The sequence below is a fragment of the Pseudochaenichthys georgianus genome, chromosome 24 (assembly GCF_902827115.2).
Source record: "Pseudochaenichthys georgianus chromosome 24, fPseGeo1.2, whole genome shotgun sequence".
Taxonomy (NCBI): Eukaryota; Metazoa; Chordata; class Actinopteri; order Perciformes; family Channichthyidae; genus Pseudochaenichthys; species Pseudochaenichthys georgianus.
The window spans coordinates 26,786,319-26,808,026 of NC_047526.1; the positions used below are offsets into that span (position 1 = coordinate 26,786,319).

Consider the following 21,708-nt stretch of genomic DNA (forward strand, 5'->3'; position numbering starts at 1 on the left):
AGTCATTGCAAAGCTGAAAAGACATTTCTCAGTTCATGGAACACCTCACACCCTCATGTCAGACAATGGGAGGCAGTTTACTAGCCAGCGCTTTAAAGACTTTGCTTCACAGTGGGACTTCACTCATATTACCAGCAGCCCTGAGTATCCCCAGTCCAACGGGCTAGCTGAACGAGCTGTGCGCAGTGCTAAGCAGCTCATGGAGAAATCTCATAGAGATGGAACTGATGTTTTTCTCAACCTATTAAACATCAGGAATGTACCACGTGACGCAAAATTAGGATCTCCTGCACAGAGACTGATGTCGAGACAAACACGTACAACACTCCCAGTCTCGGTGAAGCTGCTTGAGCCACACATGCGTCATCCACAAGAGGTAAAAGCCCAGCTTCTAAACAAGAGGCTGTATCAAAAACAGTGCTATGATAAGTCAAGCCGACCACTACAACCTTTGATGGAAGGACAGGTTGTTAGGATGCAGACCCCACAAGGTTACAACAGGACTGGAATGATTCAAGAGATTTGCAAGGAACCCCGGTCATACGTCGTCCACTCAGACGGGAAGCTGTACAGAAGGAATCGTAGGCACATTCTGCCTGTAGCTGAGCCCGTCCGGTCACACACCTCCACAAGTGACACTGATCATCAGGACACAGGACTTGAGTTCACAGATTGTAACACACAGGAATCACTGAACAGTGAACACATGAGGGCTGATGTTCCCACAGCTAAACTGCTGCCAGACACTCCTGAGAGTGTCTACAGGACACGCTCAGGCCGTGCTATCAAGCCTAATCCCAAATACAGAGACTGAAACTTTGTCATGTATGCATAAGCATACCACTATGAGAACAATGACTCTAAACTGTTAGTTCACACAGTTATGCCATATTGAGGCCTAAAGTTTTGTTGCATAGTGCAAATGTATTCTATTCTAGTAATCTACTTGTTACGGTAGTAATTACTGAGTTAAATGCTGCACTCCTTCTTTGAGATAGCCTCTGTGTTCATCAGTTACTAAATGCACACATAGTTTGATAATGTGTACATTTGCAGCATCCTGTATGTTCTGTCATATGTGCTCAGTATAACAGTTTTGTTCACTACTGTAGGAAGAGCTAAAGAAAGGGGATGTAGAGTATTCGCATTTGGTCTCTTTGGTCCTTCTGCAGACACCGTACCGGATGTAGGGATCTACATGCGGCACACGAGTAGTGTTGTGATAACTACCAGGTGTATGTATGTTGCTCCGTTGCTATCAAGGTTATTAAACCAAGTTCTATAACAAACATGACTCGTTTATGAGAACATCAAACATAGGTATTTTTCGGTGCGCTGTGTTTCTCTTTCTCCTCAACTTCCGTGTGGGTTGATAACTGAGACTCTCGGCCTCCGTAGTGGCGAAGCAAATATCAAAGATCGTCTCTGCTGAGCGTTGACAAGATGAGGGGATTTTATATGAATGAATCGGTTTTTTACCGATGCAAAGACGCTACGCAATCGATGCATCGCGAGTTCAACCCAAACTGTAGCCGATGTGCACTCTTTCAACCGGTGCACTCGCATCTTGAACGTTTATGCCGGTGCACCGATGCGAATCGGTGAATCTTAACATCTCTAGTCCATCGGTGCATCCCCACGCATCCCAGCCATCAACATCCTCAACAATACACCAGACCCTAAAGTTCCAAAAACCGATAACGGAGAAAAGAAAGATAGAGATAACAGATGCCATAGTAGATTTAATCGCTATGGATATGTTATAGCTCAATCGCGCTACCTCCCTTGTTCTATTTGTTACAGTTTGTTTTATTATAAAGCCAAGCCATTCATTTATTTGTATTTAAATTGTTCGTTTATTAAAATGTAATATTATTATATTTATTACAGTTCGTTCATTTATTTTTCGTTCTTCATTTATTTAAATAGTTTACTGTATCGGTAACAAGTATGACACTGTTAGGCCTACTGTTATACGGCTATGTTATTAAAAGTATTGTTGTTATAACAGAAATATGCGTTTTGTATCTTTGTTTGACTGTTCAGGTTGTAAAATGTTATAGACGGAATGTGGAACCAGATTTAGTTTTAATGTTTGCGAGTACTGAGACAATAAATACATATAAATCGTAATAGTATGCTCTTTCTGCGCTTCTGCTTAACAGCGTGTTCTCAGGTGTCTCGGAATCGGAGCGTGTTATGAAACCTTTTTAAAAAAAAAAAAATGTGAAAAAAATATGTATTAAAAAAAATACAAATCTCCCCGCACCGAATATTCGAATATTCGCTGCTGATTACTACCGAATATCCGGAGCCCGAAAAATGGTATTCGGGACAGCCCTAGTGTCCACATGACAAATGTAATGTAACATTACGTAGTATATTTAGAAGTTGAACATACGCTGTTGGAGCCAATTTGCTTTGGGTTGTGCACGGGGTTTGTCTATGTGTGTGTGAACGCGTCATCATCCAGTCTGCGCACCTGGGAGCACGGGAGGTAATTAACCTAGATATGTGGGCACAGGTGATCAGCTGGGATGAGAGGCTCGAGAGGAAGCCACACGTTTTTCAACCGCGCTGACCGTGATTGTTTGTGTCTGAGCGTGTGCCTGATCGTTATGTTTTAAAACAAGATTGTAGATATGCGAGTCGTAAAAGAACTTTTGAACCGTGGACAAATAAATAAAAGCATTACCAATTACGTCATGGTGGACCTCATCCTTCACCACAACACGCGTTGGGAACTCTGACTGCTAACCTCCATGAGTGGCCTTTTTTGATGAGCGATCGCCGCAACATACGCTTTAAATAAGGGCAGGAGCTGAGGGTTCAGCAGTGACTTGTGTTTGTCCACATTTATCCACGGACTCTCTACTCATTATCCGGCAGTTCACTGTGTGTGCGTCGCTCTGTGGCGAGGCACAACAAGGTCCTGTTTCAGTGGAGAAACTTTGATGTCCCTTGCAGCATCATAAACAGCATCATAAACTCCTGTTAAATCCAACATAAAAAATATTCAACTTATTGTCATTACGTAGTACAGGTACCATGTAACGAAACGGTTCCTCTGCATTTGACACATCCTAGTGTTAGGAGCTGTGGGCTGCGGAACGGTGCCTTGCTCAGGGACACCTCGGTAGCACTTGGTCTTTGCCAAGCCAAGTCCCTATGGACTTCACCACCAGCGCCCACTGACTAAAATCCACCACTGTCTCTAAAAGGTCTGTAGTGGCTTCTTTAACATGGAGGTAAGCTGCTGTGGCCACCTGACCTGCTGATTTTAGGATAAAGAGATTGAGTTCACAATGATTCACCTACATCCTCAGCCGATATCAGGTGTCTTTGATGTTACCTTTAGTCACGAGCACTGATACATTCAGAGTAAGGCTGAGAAGAACAGTCAAATCAATGCCCCCTCATCATAAGACTGATAGAACACTATGTGGACAGAAAATAGCAATAAACGCAAAGTGAAATCAAGTACCACAAGAACATAAAGCTGTTGTCCTGTAACTACTGTGGCGATGAATGCTCATTTCTTATTGGCTGCACATGAAGTTCCCATTTTTGGTTTTTAAAGGGGGGTTGTAAGACGTATTAAAGAAAAGTCAGTAGAGAGTTTAGAGAAATAGATTATTACAGAATATATTATTTGACGTCAGACAGCAAAGGCAAAAAACTAACCAACTGAGGCGGCGGTGGACAAACAGCCTTTTTTCTGCAAGGTAAAATACAGTTTTCTTCAATGGCGTTTGGTGGATTTAAATCGTAGATTTGGCGTGTTGTGTTCTTTACTTCAGCTATCGAGAAAGACGATGACGATGTTGAAAAGAGCATAGTTAACTTCATCACTTTATTTGTTTAAATGGATGTCTGACAGCAAGGAAAATGATTGAAAATATTCTAAATATAGTGTACACTTACATCGATATTGATTATTAAGGTGTGTCTTGTCTTAGGTTGCTAAAATACATGTTGCTTTTGTCCCCCTCAGAGCGTACAGTACATTCCTCCGTCAATCTTACGCATACAACTTCACTTGTAACGGTGCGTTTTCCCTGAGAAGTGATTGGTGACGGCGGTGTTGTGGTCATTAAATAGTAAATGTATGAATGATTAAATCTAACCCATGCTAGCCAACAGAGCGTTTCACACCTGCTGCAGAGAGGACGCCTGCCAGGGGCCCTCTCCTCGACTCTTAAAGGTAAACCGATAGCTGTGTAATCCTGCCGGGCTTCGGTCACTTATCAGAAGCACTTAGTGACTCGGGGAGCATGTGGACTGGAGGCCACAACGCTTTCATGCAGCTGAAATATTCATGGAGGAATCCGAATCTTTGGGGTCCAGCTGAGGCTGGAGGAGGCGCTGCTCGTTTGGGTCTACAACATAAAGACATGCTGAGATCAGAGTTCTCGTTAGAATATTTTTTTGCCGGTCAAAATGTCCATTCAAGTTGAAACCTTCCGGACAAAAGGAGAAAAGTACCGGTCAAAGGTCTTCTTTGTTGAGCTTTAAAACAAATTGATATGATTTGATATTAAACAAACTAATTATAGTAGATTAACTACATTATTCAAAAGTGTTCAGTAACTTACAATAACACGGGAATAATAAACGGAGCGCTCTCTCCTTCTCCTGAAAGCCCGTCAGTATCATGCAGCTTGCGGATCAGTAATGAGTGACCCGGCAGTAAAACTAAACATATCTATAACTAGTTACGGTAGTTTGAGAGGTAATTAAAATAGCTACGTGTGATATTCTAACCTGAAGTGTGTGTTTTGTCCGCTCACCGCTGCATGTGGTTATGCAGAGCTGCGTGTCGACTCGTCAGCAGCAGCTGATCTCTCTCTCCCGTCAGATTAGACTCGCGTTTATGTCCATATCGATCAGATCCAGCTCGTTCTAGCTAATGATAGGACTACCTGCTTATCAAAAGATACCTACACAATAAGTGTCACTATGCAACCGGGTGAGGCCACAAAGTATAGCGCAGCATTATGCATTTGTTTACATGCCCACCGGAACCCCGAGGCATTACCAACAGATCAACGCACAATCAACCCATACAGGACATCTCTTTCTCCTCATTAAGTGTTAGACATTAGAGTTGACTATTCTTGTCTGTCACACACTCTTTTGTCTGTCACATAAGTGGCGCAAGTTGAGCAACTGATGTGGTATTGCGCTAAGGGGAAATTATTTTGACCGGACACTTTGACCGGAGAGATTTAGATTTGCCGGTCTTCAGCATATTTTACCGGTCATAGTCCGGTAATTACCGGCTAACGGGAAACCTGGCTGAGATAGCATGCAGTATCTCCCTGTATCATTGGTAATCAGCCAGGTTTGTTTGGAGAACGAATGTCCCATGACATGTAACTTCACACAGCCAAAGATCAACAGCATCTTGAAGTTCACAGGGTTTATTTCCTGCCCTGAAATCCCCTCACATTTAAGCAGCTGCCTGGCTTGGTATTTTGAAACACTGAAACAATCATCGCTTTTTTATTTTTTAAATGTTGCCAATTTCTTTTGAATTAAATAGCTTTTAGTGTGACATTACAGCTGTTATCGTTTCGTTGTACCTGGTGCGATGACAATAAAGGAATTCTATTCTGTTAACGTTAAGCTTATCGTATTTCAGTATCATGCAACTTTCTCTGCATAATCACCTTTGAGAAGAGGCAGAAGTTTAGCTTTACATTGAAGCAGCACTACTTTTTACGCTGAGTAGTACATTTTTCAGCATGTGCGGATACCTTGGAGAGCTGGTGCTTTAAAGTGCTGACGTGTAACAGGTTGTAACGAAACATCAGCGGTCCAGTTTCAGCACATAGAAATCAAACGGGCTTTGATCGATCGGTGTGTAGTGACCTCAAAGACACGCTGGGATTTTGTTGACAGTAGTGTAACAAATTGAAACTTTATATTATGCTGAATAACAAGAAACAAGAGTATGGAGGTATGTGTTGTGCCAGGAGATACAGTGGCACGTTACAGTAGAAATGGTAGTGGTGGTGATGTGTTGGTATAGTGCCACGGCAACGCTCTCATTTCCACCCTCACCCACTTGGCAGCACCCTGCATGTTAACCCGACACTCTGGCGCTCAGACAGACAGACAGCTGCCTCTGTCCGTACGCCTGAACTGAACATCGGAGATAAGTCCAGAGGTCTGATCTTGTATTTAAGTAAAAGTATCAGTTGTAGGAATACTCTGCTACAAGTTAAAGTCCTGCAATCCAAATGTTAGTCAAGTAAAAGTACAAAAGTATTAGCATAAAAATATACTTAAAGTTCAAAAAGTAAAAGTACTCTTTATGCAGATTGGCCCATTTCAGAATAATATATACAATATTTTTTGATTATAAGTATTTATGCATTTAAGTGTTATCAAAGCTGGTAAAGGTGCAGCTAGTTTTAATTACTTTGTATGCTGCTTGATTAAGTAACCAAATGTTAAACATCAATGTAGTGAAGTAAAAGTACTCTGTTATCCTCTGAATTGTATTGGGTTGGAAGAAAATGTCATTACAAAAATGGATATACTCAAGTAAAGTACATCAAAATGGATCAATACACTACTTGAGTAAATGTACTAAGTTACTAACACCACTGCTTTCATCCAACTGATGATGAACATCCTTGCTGCCATTTGCGGTTGTTCTTTCTGGATTATATGACAAACATTGTCCACGTGTTTATTATCACAAGAATAGACACATTTAGCTTATAAACCCTTTAGCCATTTAGCTTCTGTAAATCTCTTCTCCTGAGATATTTGTACCCCTTTGAATGGGCTGGGAAGCCAATTAAATGTGGACTCTTGCAGGAAAAGTCTGTCCACTTGACGAGCCTCTTTGGAGAGTAGCCACCAGTCATTGTCCGGGGACTCTCGACGGCCCTACATCTCTCTTTAGGAACAAAGAGGTGTCCTGGGAGGTCTGTTATCGAGCATAGAGGTGCAAAGGTGAATATTGAGATTAGCGTGGCTTGGGGAGAAAAAAAAAGTCTCCTGTGCTGCTCTCCGTCTTTTTCTAGTTAAGATAAGAGTCATCATCTAAGTGCAAAAAAGCTCCAAATCCCAAACTGCTGCCTTTAAAGAGGTCTTTCTTAAAGTCCTCTGTGAGGGTCAGTTTGACCAGCAGCAACGACAATTAAAGAATACTCTGGTGATTTCCTTGTATTCATTTAATTTTGTGTTGCATAACGAAACCACTGTAATGGGCTCTTGCTTGCTAAATGGCAAACTCTTATGAGCAATCAGAGAAAAGTTAAGGGACGTTAGATGTCTGCTCGGGACTGTCTTTGTTCCAGGAAATAGTTTTGACACGAAAAACACCTCTACCGAAATATAAGGGAATGGTCAAAGGGCTATAAGTTGAGACTGGTTACATTAAAACATATTCACAATCGTATGATCAAAGTATTTTCAATGGGTAATATTTTTGAAAGGCATGATTGTTTTTGTAGCACCAACTGCCGGGGGATCCCATATCTTACTTGCTTTTTTGTAGTGATTTTGTTGCATATTATCTTGTTAATTTATCCCATTATTCAATTTTACAGTCAGTACTTTCGGTTTATTTTCTGTTTTTGTTGCTTTTTACGATGTCTAAGGTGGAGTTGGAGCCTTTAAACAAAAATACTTATAATCAGGTATTTTTATCGAAGTATAAAAATGCAAAATAAAACTGTTGCATGACATGCTAATGATAATAGATACCCATCATCAAAACAGTTACATGGTTGAAACTCAGTCAAAAGTCAGCGTGAAGAACAAGACTAAATCAAACTTTGACTAAACTCGAGTCACCAGCAAACACGTGCTTCTGTCCTCCATTGGAGCATCGACCTCTTATCAGTGCAGCGGTCCGATGTGAGGGGCCATAAACCCCCGTCAGGTGGAGATGGACTCTGTGACCCCAACCCAGTGTATTGAGTCTCTGATGTCACAACGCCATGCAGTTTATTTTTACGAGGGAGCACGTTTGAGGTCAGATTAAGTGTAAAGTAGGACACTCCGTCCCAAATGCAAACTGTACGCAACAAAATAACCAATATGTAATATTTTAAATACAGGTATACAAATATTCCTTATTGTCCTACTTTCAATAATGGTTTCATATCCAGAAAGAAGAGTACCACACACGGGTTTTCAGGTACGATTACTACTTGTTGCACTCCAGAGTCTTCTGCAGTTACATTTTAGACAATTGTTCATACAAAACATCAGGAGATCAACACTCCTGGAATTGAGTCTTGTAAATTAGATTTCTTGCGGAAAAGTTAGAATAAGATGATAATAATACTAAGTTAATCATTTGTAATATAAATTGATCTCACAGGCTTTTATTTCAGTCAAATTAGGCCGTTAGGCCTTGAAGACACTCTTGTTTTATGGGTGGGGGGTGACCTCTGTTCGTGTAGGTGTTTCTACATCAACAAGTCCTCTGAAGACCCTAGTAAAAAATAAATAAACCCTACTCATTAATAATCCCGAGACACTTCCTCTAACCACAAAGGTACTCATTAAACTCGCAGGTAAAACAAGTGTACGAGATATTATCCTGGTTTAGGCGTTGAAAGAACCTCATTAAACCACATTAGTAAATGAAAGAAGGAACAGTAGGAAATGCAGGTTCTGATTTACACCCAGTAACTACAACCTTCTAAATAATGCTTTGGGAGAAAGACAATGTGCCTCAGTGTCTGAGAGAGAGCCGTGTGCAGCTCTCCATGTGATGACCACGCAGACGCCATAAATCACGTCACCTTTCAGAAATGTTCAAACGGCAGCTTTCAGAAACGCACACAGCAGCACAAAAAAAGAGCATTTAAAAGAAGAAAAAAACGTATTCGACTCCCACTACTGCCCTCACCCGGGCATTCAGAGGGCTTATGATACTGCAATCTGGAAGACTGAGATTATATGGGGAGAGGGCAGGAGACACAGCGAGAGAGAGGGAGGCTGAGGGGTGAGGAGGCAGAGAGAGAAAAAAGGGAGGTAAAAAAAAAGGTGCTGTTTGTGGATTCATCTACAAAATGACTTGATTGTCAGCTGAATGTTTTGGATCTGGCTCACGCGCAGTAGTAATCTATACAGACCCGTAAAATGACAAGGTCAGCTCACATCAAATCTGCCAGGCTGAGGACGCAGGATTTAGGGCCATGACACAAACACTGCATGTCTTCTGTTGGACTTGAACACACCACTAGGTTACATGTGACGTCCAGCTAACAGCTAATGTACACGTATGCTCAGGGCCTGCAAGAGAGGAGATGACTTGTCCCATATCTGTATTATATATATTATATATTTAAACTAAAAACAAGAATAGCAGAAGGCCAAGCAAATCCCCCAAAATAACAAGCAACATACAAAACTAAATTAGATTGTTTTAAGATGAAGGTGATCAGAACAAATCAGCATCAGTTGATTTGTCCGGGGGAATTGGATTCCATGGCAGTTGCTCCATTTCAGATAAATTAGAAAAAGGTAAATAAAATCTAATATTTATAGAAACCTGAAAAGTTGGACTAAAAATATTAAAATAAAAATCATATAAACATAATAATTTAAGTAATAATTATAAAATAACAATTATAATATAACCCCACGAAGTAAAGTGGCAGTATATTGCCGGGCACAAATCAAGTTTCCATTGTGATGAAAGCAAACATAAACAAATGAGAGTACAGGTATGTCTCATTCGTTAAAACGTAGACTGAGGCTCTCATGTTGAACCACATCCTGCTTTCCTTCTACACAATCCAGAACTAGCTAACCATTTTCATGCTAAGGTGAACCTGTGAGACTGTCTTCCTCCTGGAGCTCCAGCCTCAGGTCTGCTGCAGATTCAACATGCTGAATCACCGATATGAGCAAACGGCTGACTCTCACAGCTCCTACTCTGCCTGTGAGGCCAGAGGATTCCCCTCTCTGCATGTTTTAACACCATCAACTCTGAGGTTATTAGTCTAAGAACAATCTAAGGGGACCCCGAGGTATGATACACTTTAAAACACACACTTAGAGAGGGAATCCCCTATTTGATCAGAAGGGGAGAGGACACATCATTGAACGTCATTTTGATGCTCAGCACGGACATCATAACAATAACTTATTTCCTGGATGCTGTCCCGGCCAACAGGAACCATGTTTTCCATAACATCCCTGATGCAAAATAACACAATTGGATCATAAATATCTGAGTACTTTTCACATTTCTTTCACCGGGTGGGTTTTTGATTTATGACTCCAAATATACCTCACTTTGAAATAACTTACACATTCGGGAAATACATCTTGACCGCAGTATTGGAATTCATTTGGTTCTGAAATCTCTACATTGGCTTCCAGTCGGCCAAAGAATTGATTTTAAAGTACTATTGCTAGTTTTTAAATCATTACATGGTTTAGGACCAAAGTATATTGTTGAACTTCTGCATAATTACGAGCCATCAAGGTGCCTCAGGTCTTCTGGGACGGGTCTGCTATCGGTTCCGAGAGTAACAACAAAACATGGAGAGGCAGCATTTAGCTGTGATGCCCGACACTCTGGAACGAACTACCCAAATCATGCACGTCCGCAGAAACGCTCACTATTTTTAAATCGAGACTAAAAACATATATCTCTTTGCCGCTGCTTTTAATTGAGATGCTCATATTCGAACTACAGTATGCCTTTTAAACATGTATAGTATACCTGTGGTGCTTATTTTTATATTTTATTATCTTTGCTTTGTAATGCCTGTTGTAAAATGCCATTATATAATGTGTTTTACTGTATTTATTCCTAACAAGTCTTTTAATTTGTTTTGTAAAGCACTTTGAATTGTCGCGTACAGAAAAGTGCTCTATAAATAAACTTGCCTTGGTTCCATTTACACACGATCAAACAGAATCACACCATCTAATGCAGCAAACTCACAACAACCTGCTGTTCTGGTGAAGGGACCTATTTGTAGAAATCACCGACCCCCCCTGAAAGCTCTAAACCCCTGACCTCGCCTGTCCAAATTAAATCACTTTTTTGTTTATTTTGTTACAAAGATAAAGTTCTCAATGTCTGCTGAAGCAAAAGAAAGCCAGATTTGTACTCCCTTAACACAGGAGTGGTCGAAATTCATTAACTTGTCTTAGTATTAAATTCAATTATTATGTTTTCAGTTTTCTTTTGTTTTTGTCAGCAGGATTAGAAAGAAAGTACGAGCATGATTTGCATGATTTGCATGAAACTTGGTGGAAAGGTGACGCACGGGCCAAGGAAGTAGATTTGATCAATGGGGAACAAACTGTTTTCCACTTCCGTTGACATTGCCAAAAAGGACTGTTGGCCTTCAAAATGTATGTGCTCTGCGAGTGTCTCTGTAGTAATGGTTCTTGTGATGCTTGGGGCAAAACTTGTCTAACCTCTTCTCCTATCTGCATCTCCAAAGTGTATCACATTTCACATTCTCCAGCAGAGTTCTTAATCCTCTTGTTGACGCTGCACCTGCACCAGCATGGGCCTAACTGCTGTCTGATCAGCCTCGTCTTCACGGTCGGCACAGGAACAGCTTTTCTTCCTCTCTGTCGAGAGGGGGGGGGGCTCGCTGAGTGTCCCTAGCCTGCAGAGCTGCTGACCAGGCGAGGGGATCCGATGGTGTCGATGGCTGATTAAAGGGTCTCAGCGTTGGGGTGGGACCGGTGCATCCGCTGCCCGTCTAATTACAGACTAACGGCCCGTCCACACACAGGCATGGAAAAAATCTTTCAAAGCCTCGCCCATTCACTTGAATGGGGTGACGTAGAAGATTTTTAATCTTCGCCGAACTGCATTGTGGGGAGCGGAGCATGGCTTTGCAAGCATCGTGAGCATCAAAAGTTGAGCAATGTTCAACTTTTGATGCTCCCGATGCTTTCGAAGCTGGCATCAGCCAATCAAATCCCGTTTATGCAAATCCCGCCAGTACAAGCGCCAGCCAATCAAACCGCGTGCAAGCTGGGAGAGCCAGACAGCAGTTCATTTCCTCATATTCCAAACGAGAAATTACGGTAGCAAATCACCCGGTTCTTTACGGCCAGAACTATTTACCGGGATACAAACCGGAGGAACCAGGCATGGAGGGAGGTGGCAGAGACGGTGGGGGAAACTGGTAGGTTTTCGCCTGTTTGGGGATTTTATATCCAGTTTACTTCGTTTTAACATTGCTATTGCTTTGTATGTCGGGGGCGGGAGATTCATGTGATTGGTTGTTGGTCGCCTTGGGCGCGTGAAATCGCCAAGCTTCAGACACGCCCAGCATCAAGATTTTTTTCATGCCTGTGTGTGGACGGGCCGTTAATGAATCCTTAGCTTTTGCAGAAGTGGGCGGAGAAGCCCCCAGAGAGGAGCCAGAGAGCAAGGCTTCATAAATCAGGCTTCACTTTACCCGTTCATTGCCTGCCCACAGAGGTGAACACACACATTAAGTTTTGTGAGGAGGTTGTTCAGGGGCAGAACACAACCAAAAGGGGTCAAGGTGACTTGTACCTGATCACTGCGGCTTACGTCTGGATACGTCCCTTATGATGTACCGTGACAAGACAATACAGAGAGGGCCACCTTCATCTCAGACAGAGACTAAAGAAATGTAATCCTGCCCCACCTTCATCATACCCCCGAGTGGGTGGATTAGCAACAGAGGGCAGTGACGGCAGGACAATATGGAGGGGCCAAATGCATAACGGGGCTATTCTTAGCTGTAGAATACAGGAATATAGTTGATATAAGTATGTCAATCCGTTATTAGCAACTAAAAACGTATTTCTGTGTTTTACCTGGCACATACGCACACTTATATTAAACAAAGGTTGTCAAACCTCGAAAAACACTGGCTTTATACAAATAAAATGCTTAATCTTCTTCAATAAATGCCTTTCTCTGTAAAATGGCCATTCATTTCCACTTTTGCAAACAAACCAAAACATATATAGCTTTATATAACCATATATGAGAAATTAGCAATCCTCACGTTGGCCGACTGAAAGAACACTAGAGAAAAAAAAAATCACTTATCAAAATCCTTGCAGCATTATTTTCTGTCAATCTTTGTAAACAACCAATTATTTCAGCTCTAAATGTTGCTATAATGTTTTTAAATGTATCGTAGTAGGAACTGAGTAAAACCGAGGACCCTCGAACAGAACAAACACAGAGCCATGGCTGGGGTCAAACTAACAGCTCCACACTGAAGCCACGAGCAACCCTGGACAAACAAACCCTCAAAGTACTGGACCAGAAACCTAACCGCTCCCATCACTGCACCATCCTCAACAAGCATAACATCCTGAGTTGGGAAGATTTAATAAAGTATAGGAACATCGTTCTGGTTTACAGAATCCTGCACAATACAGCCCCTCCACCTCTTAGCTCATTGGTTACTCAACGTAACAACACTAGAAGCTCCACACGTGGCGACCTATCAGTCCCATTCAGGAAGAGTACTTTTGGTCAGTCATCATTCTCGGTCACAGCAGTACAAAACGGGAACTCTCTACCCACTCAAATCAAAGACATACATACACATCCCACCTTCACAGCTCACTTAAAAACATGGTTCACTGAGAACTACACCTTCACACACTAGTCTGTGTTGAGTATGGCGTGAGTGTTACATGTTGTGATCATGGATGTTGCCCCTCGTTTCTGTGATGTGCTATATGTGACATGTACTGTATATAGTAACGTGTGTTGTTTATTGTTCTCTTTTATCCTCTTTCCTCCTTTTTATTTTATTTCATATATTTTCTTATAACTAATGCTGTTGATATATTGTCATTTGAAGGGTGTCTATTACCATCTGGCCGGGGACAACGGCTGGAAATTAGCCATGTCGGCTAAAGCTGCTCCATCGATGGGGACTGTCCACGACATTATAAATAAATAAACTAAACTAAACTACTTAAGGCCTACCGCTCCACGGGGACCCTTTAATGTCAGGAGTGTCCTGCTGACTCACTACTGTAGGAATGCAAAGTGAACGTGAACTTGTGTTATCAGTGGGTGGATGAACTTCAAGCTCTCCCTCCTCAAACGCTGCTGCAGTGAGTCACAGGAACAGTCCCAAAGTCTGTGCACCAAACCCAAGTGACTGGCTTCTCTATTACAAACCTGTGACGTGTCTGTCTGGTAGCATTGATTTCTCCTTTGACGGCAATACAGTACATTCTTAAAGATAAATATGTGGAGGGACAGGAGCAAAGGGCAACCGTTGTATCACTGTCACAGAGTTCACAAGCCATAATGACCTGGTATAAATATACTAATCTAAAGTCTACTCCTTATTACCGAATGTTGGAGACAGTGTGGGTTTCAGGAAGCAATCACTGGCATATCTTTCGGGAGTTTCCAGTGATAAGGCCTTCCTGTGCAGAGATTCACAGAGCACTCAGAAGCTTAATAAACCCTAATCTGCTCTACAATTGTCCACATGACTTTCTGGACATTTTCAGGGAAGGCGTCCAGATGAATATTTGTTTGGCATCTTAACAGCCACTTGTCTACAAAGTGCTCAAAAGGCACTTGTTACTTTCGAACTGAGTGGATAGATATAGTACATTTATGTTACAGAAGACATTACCACCTCTTCTGTTTGTCTTCAACGCTGTGTTGTGTGCAGGTATCCAATGAATGAAACTGTCATATTGTTTTACATAGCAAACATAATTCATTCTTATCCTATGTTCTCTCAAGCCCTCCCAAGACTTAATTGTCTTTGTACATTTGGAAGTTGTAATGAAAGCAAGGAAATATGTGGAAGATGGAAGAAATAAAACAGCTTTTGTTGTTAGGTTTTCTTTTGCAATATAAACTGCCCAAAGTGAAATAAATGAATACATTCTTAAAGGTGGGGTAGGTAATTTTGGAGAAAGCAGCTCGAGTGCGCTAGAACTTGAAAATACACAACCGGAAAAAATCTGCCACTTCCTTACAGAGCCCCTCCTCCAACACACACGAACGCGCACATGACCAATGAGGGCACGAGATAAGTTTGTGCCCCGATGGAAGGCTGACAGGCAGGTAGGCCATCCAGTTACTTTAGCCGAGCCGGCTCAGATGATTGGTCGTGCTTTTTACAGTACTACGGCTTCCACAGATGACATTTCTTTATGGATTTGTTGTCAAAGCACTGCTATCGGGATGTTAAGAGCATTCCATGGAATATAACAAAAAGTGTATCTCGAGCCGGTTTCTCAAACTTACCTACCCCACCTTTAATGTCACAAGACTACCAACCTCAGGTTTCACTTATTCCATGATGTAATGTGCCGCACTTTATTTGCATGTGGGCAGCAGGAAACCTTTGCATAGTAAAAATGGTTCTGGCGTTTCCCTCTCATGAGAATAAACCAGGTGGATGCAGCGAATCACTTGTATTCTTACCTGTAGTGTACATGTGTGATTGTAGGAGGTCTGTAGCCAAAGATCCAGGTCTGGATGTCCATGGGTCTGGCTTTGGGGTAAGCTATGGTCACGTCTACTACCCACTGCAGGCCTTTACGTTTATTACCTATTGGAGAAGAAACACAAATAAAGGAAGTTAGGACACAACTGAAAGGTAGGGATATAGGCGAAAAACATGCTCAGGTTTCTTCAGTTTTTTAGGTAAGGCATACTTAATACTCCACATAGAGAAAAGCCCATTATGAATAAGGCTCTTAGGTTAAGGAAAAACAGTAGGAAGAGATTCAAAGACACTTTAATGGTCATCCAGATGAAAAACTGAGTTTGACAGTCAGCTACAAATAATGGGTCAGAGTAAAAGACACATTTTCAGCTAAAAAGCTAATCTTTCATATAACCTGGGCAACATATCCACATAATATTGAGATACATATGTTCTTAGATTTTGGATATCGTGATGTTATAAGTATTGTCTTTCCCATTTTTATAAGTAGACATAATGCTAATTTTCAGGTAAAGAAACTGAGAGAGAAATTCCTTCACACCACAGGAAAGAGGATAAAAACCCCAAAAGCATAATAGAACTTCTAAATGCAGCATTATAGTAACGTGATGGCACTCTCTGAATTGTTTCCATTACATTTCAACAAAAAATGCAGATAGAAACTGTAAAATAAGAGACTAGCGGACCCTCCATTCATGGCAGGGTAAGACAGACGGGAGGAAGAGAAGTGAGACAGGACGTGAAGGTTGACAGATGGGAGGGGGGATGCTAAACATGTGATACATATCCGTCAGCTGCAAGGCTACATGTGTGAGTGTGTATGTACATCATGCACGGTCAGCTCTCTGGCATGTCTCCACAAATCAAATGAAACATAAAAACGTCGACATTCAATGTCCACAAATATTCAAACTAAATACTTATTGGATTCACTGACAGATAAAATAAATGACTATAGATACGTTGTCTGGCTTAAGCCTTTTCTTAGAGAGCCGGTATGATAATATATTTGAAATCTTTGTAATAGAAAGTATCACCTCCTGCGTGAGGCTTCAGGAAATTATATTTCGGAGAAGTGAAATGAAATGTGTTTTTGCACAGAATGTCCTTGTTTTTGTTTAAATGTGTTTTTAAAAAAAAATGTAAAATGAAAAACATTTTATTTGTTTGTTTTGTATGATAACATAGTTAAATGATGAGGTTCTGTAACGGTATCTGACTAAAGATGACTCTGCGAACTACTGCTGTAAAATCCCATATACAAAGGAAAGGTCATTTCTCTACATCCTCGAGCCTGTTATTTATTGCAGGACTGAAGTACATCAGACATTAGACATAACCGGACTCAAACATTACTGTGTGTGTGTGTGTGTGTGTGTGTGTGTGTGTGTGTGTGACGTGTGTGTGCTTTGACAGTAAGGATGCAAATATATTTTATATTATGTCAATGTGTGTGACTTTAAGGAGTGATGAGAGAAAACAAGAGCTGATCCACTTCCACAAAACGGTTTAAACCCAAATTGGACAAAAGCTACACGTTTCTCCTCGCAATTAGCATTAGAGCTAATCCAAACACATCTTAGACCTGACGTTGTACTTAATGCACAGATAATATGAAACAACCTTTAGACCCAACTGTGAGCTTTGACAGCACACAACCTGAGACAGCATTAACTAAACGCTGACGTTTCCCGTTAGCTGAACAAGCTTGTCAAATGTAAAGCAGAAAACATCAGCGGCTTCATTCAGCACAGACAGATCTAAAAAGAGCTCGATGTAAAGCCTAAAGTCACAGGCTGCTGTTACTGTGCAGCGAACACTTCCCTCTCCGAGCAAACAGACTCCTTTATGCAAAGTCAACATGCCAGGCCGTGTGACAACGTGAAGCTACATTTTTACAACCGTTCAGCTACGTTAACTTTACAAACAGTCGAGAGTCAACAGCATTTCAACATGAGAAGTTTCCAACAAGTCCTAATTTAGATATCTTTTCCGATACGATTCAGAAAAACGTGAATGATTTAAAGAGTGCGATAGAGATACAGAGTTCCTTTGATTTCAGGTACACTCTGTTCATGCCCGTGAGTCTAAATCACCTCATCAGTTACAGTCCAATCCAAAGAGACAATGCACCCCACAGTGAACAAGAACATGTCATGTGAATGCGAGTTATTTGGAATCATTGGAATAAAGGGTTAGGCAAAGTAGCAATAAGAAGCACAAAACAAGCCCCTTTGTCTGCCTTTTTAGATTTACAGCTGTTTGTACTGTGGCAGCCATGCCTTTCATAACTCTTGGTGTATTGTACCTGTTGCAAATCAATCAGCCGGACTGCTTTATGACAATATGGATATTGGATGTGTGTATCTACTAGATTCATTACTGTATTATACTTCTCATGGGGCTTCAATGTTGTGCTATATATTATCTATTTACTGATTTTTGATCACTACGATTGGATTTTCTTGTCCAACCACTTTTTCACTGTTTCTTTATTGCTTCTGTACAAGAAACCAAATGCCTCAACTAGTCCTCAGCCTTTTTTGGAAGTGTGTTTAGCTCATGGTAAAGCTAAACAGCTACATGAAAAGGGAGGGCAGAAGCCAATGAATGACACCTCTGCTCCTAAAGTTTGTTTTACTTTACCACAAGTGAAAATTACATCAGTTCACCGTACAGTAACGTACAGAGCAAGTTAAGAATGGAAATCACTGCCAAATTAAATTACACACAAAAAAAAAAATCAAAATCGGTGCGAAAGCATTTTTGAAAACACTTGAATTGTTTATAATCTCCTATAGTGTGTGAGGGTTTTAAAGGGCCTTCTAAACTGATATTTATGTTAGTCAGTTAATCCAGTCTTTATTATGTATTTTTATTACCTAAATTATGGCAATTCTTTATGTTTTATGTAGAGTAGCATTGCATCACTGTGTGTTATGGTTGTGTTTTGTTAAGAGTAATGTAAATGCATATTTCTATATAGTCACCACGTAAACTGTGTTGGAAGAAAAGCTGCAAAAGCAAGTGGGGATCTAAACAAACAAACAACTGAAAACAATTCCCAATTCGGGATTAATAACGTATATCTTATCTTATCAAACTAACTAACTTATACTGGAAGGGAAAACGCTGAGACGCTGTTTAATTTATACCAAAATTAGAGAGACTTGATAGGCAGACTGGCTAACACCATCGGTCCCTGTGAGGGTAATTGGATCTAGATATTTGTCCAAGTGTGCTGAAAGCCGGCCATCGTCTCCCACGAGCGGCCTGCCAGAGAACAGGGGCGCCGAGCCAAGGTATCACTCCTGTGACAAACAATACTGTAATAACAGGAGCCGTGGTAATTTAAAGTGACATCAGAGACGCCCTGCCCTTCTGTAAACAGTTAGAGGAAGGAAGCACACTGGCAGATCTCTGGCTCTCTATCAGGCCACTCTGCAGGCCAATTACAACACTTGAAATCCACCCACCGACTAAAATTGCCTCTGATTGGTCCGTGCTATCGTACACATTTACCTGTGTTACGGCGCTGCATTCCCACCCTTAATGACTCACAACTGTGAACTTTGCATACCTGCCAACTACACACACATGGTTTTATAGCCTTATCATATCGCTGCACAAAGAGCCTTTCTGCAGGCTGTGAGCCGCACTGGTGACCCGTGTGTTTCGTATCCGTGCCAAGCAGTGTATTTAGACCGGTTGGCATTGCATGGCTGATACACAGCAGCACACACATTTATATCAAATCCTATTTCCTCCCAGTGGCCCATTTGTCTGTGAGTGAGTCAGCAAGCTCTGGGCAGCGCTGCCGAGCATCAGGGAGGGTCAGAGGGAGACAGAGCTGTGTCTTTGATCAGCCAGACAGACACACACACAATACATAGCGCTCTTGTGGGGGGGTGTGTTTTCTTGCCCTAGGTTTTAATGCCATTAGCTAGATTCAAATGGAAGGACAAGCCCTACTGCAGCAACCAGCTTCCCCTCATCCTGCTGCTGGAACAGAGGAGAGGACACAGAAAAGAAAGAAGTGGGAGATGGACTGAAACAAAAGCAGGGGGGAATGAAATGTGACGTGTCTAAAATGTTTTTAAAATCCCATTCCTGCCAGAGGTTATAAACAAAACTACTGCTGTCGTCATTGTTTGTTGACTTTGTAAAGGATTTGTTAGTGCTGATGCTGTCAGACACAGAGCTGCGTTAGCTAAAGCCACTTCCTCAATAATGCTGGCCCAAAAGTCTCTCCAAATTACTATTAACGCAGCACGCCCTTGAAATTGATTTTGAACCCGAGCCAGGAGAGTCCGCTGGGTAAACCGAGTGAGCTCGGACATGAGGGACTCATTGCATCGTGTGTTTATGTCCGTTTTAACGCTGTGCTGTTTTACACTGGGGACGGTTCCAAGAAGCGGGTTTACTGTGTTATCTGGATAACTTCACTTAGTTAAAAAGGTGGAGTCAGCCGTTTTAATCCAATATAATTGTTGTAAAATTCAGCGGATATGTCCTTACTGTCTGCTAGCTGTCCGTCCTGAGTGCGCTGAATCCATCAGGAGTTCATACGCAGCCACAAAACAGCATTCAAGTCATTCTGCATCAGAGGGGCAATGAGCTACTGCACATGAGAGGCCTTGGACATTTAGAGAGAAAGATAGTGCGAGCCAAAAGTAGGATAAATCATTTATGTTTTGTTGGGTGTTTAGTTAAAATAAAAACAATCTTATTATACCGTAGTTTTTATTTGACATATCCAGCGTATTGCTTGACTATGAATATTTGTGGCGCAAAAGCATTGGGGTTTAAGGTGCAGAAAATCAGATTAAAATAAGGTACAGCGAAAAGAAAATCCCACCTATCTTCAGTATTGCTGACCAGTAGCATTTGTGTTGGAAAAACTGTAATTTCTCCCAATTAATCAAAAATACCTTTCTCAAAAAAATGATAACCTCCATTGCCAACAAAGATTATGGTAAAAAAAATCTAGATCTGCATCCATTTAAAGATGTAGACATTGAGAAAGTAGCAGACTTGCAAATAAACAAAAACACGTCGGTTTGCTATCCTGGCTCCAAAATGGTGGAATGAGCTCCCCATTAGGCGCGTTCACACCGCAGTACTTTTCCCACTTTAGTTCCGATATAGTTCCGAAATGTCGCGTTCACACCAAAAAGAGCCGGAACTAAAATGAGTTCATCAGAACCTTTTTTACCCCCTTTTCCGTCCCTGCTAGAGAGCAGGTACTTTGGTGGGAGAAAAAGGTTCCTATTTCTGATTGGCTGGGCGGATTGCAAACCACGCCCCGTAAAACTCAAAAAAAGTTTTGTGAAGCCGCCATTTTATTATCCTCGCTTTAGCATTAGCATTAGCCCAGCGCACAAACGCAGAGAGACTAACTTATGGCAACACAAAAGAAAACATGGGAGCGGTGGAGATGAGGAGGTGTCGGCGTTCTGGCGATTTACTCGGAAGGCTTCAGTAGAAGCTGCTGGGACTCCAGTGTTTCCCCGACCATTGTCTTGGAGGGGTGCTGCGCCCCCGCCAACGGAGCCCCGCACCCCCTGAAAAGGTGTTTAAAAAAATAAATAATTATAATCTTTATTTTTTTTGTATAATATATATATAGCACTAAATTGCAACTAATCTATATCTACTGTCACTTTTCACATTGAACATGTACTCTTTGATTAAATAAACTAAACGCTTTCATTTTAAGTTGTGAGTTTAGTGTTTTAAGAAACACTGATGCATTAATCAATAACAATAATCCACAGCTCCTCTCTCTGCTCCAGAGGATTTAAAAAAAGAAATATCCCAATGCCTTCCGGCGCAGACTAAAAACTCATCTCTTTCGACTCCACTTCGAGCAATACAATTACTAACAAAGCACTTATATACTAATAATTCAATTCAAAACCTTTATTTATCCAGGTAAAATCCCATTGAGATCAATGATCTCTTTTTCAATAAATAATAATAATAATAATAATAATAAATAAAGGACTGGCTTATCTAAAGCCAGTTGAGTAGCACTGGCTCTATGAAACCTGATGTACTTATATGATTCTGTTTTCTTCATGTTTGTATCTTCTTGGTCGAATGCACTTATTATATGTCGCTTTGGATAAAAGCGTCAGCTAAATGCAATGTAATGTAAAACCAAGTATTATCCAACTCAGCAGGCAGTTTTGTCTCATTTGAAGACGCGAAGTGACCCCGGGGGAATAAGAAACCAACAAGTATGCATCAAGGACTGACCACTTGAGATGAA

At 41.2% G+C, this 21,708-nt stretch overlaps 1 protein-coding gene across 1 annotated transcript in view; it reads right to left on the reverse strand.

The window, feature by feature from the left end:
* The window catches only part of lpgat1 (lysophosphatidylglycerol acyltransferase 1), a 70,034-nt gene that overhangs the window by 8,106 nt on the left and 40,220 nt on the right, over window positions 1–21,708 (reverse strand). Inside the window, exon 6 of the mRNA XM_034075975.2 lies at window positions 15,410–15,536. Coding sequence (XP_033931866.1) covers window positions 15,410–15,536 — 127 coding nt within the window. The remainder of the gene's footprint in view (window positions 1–15,409; window positions 15,537–21,708) is intronic.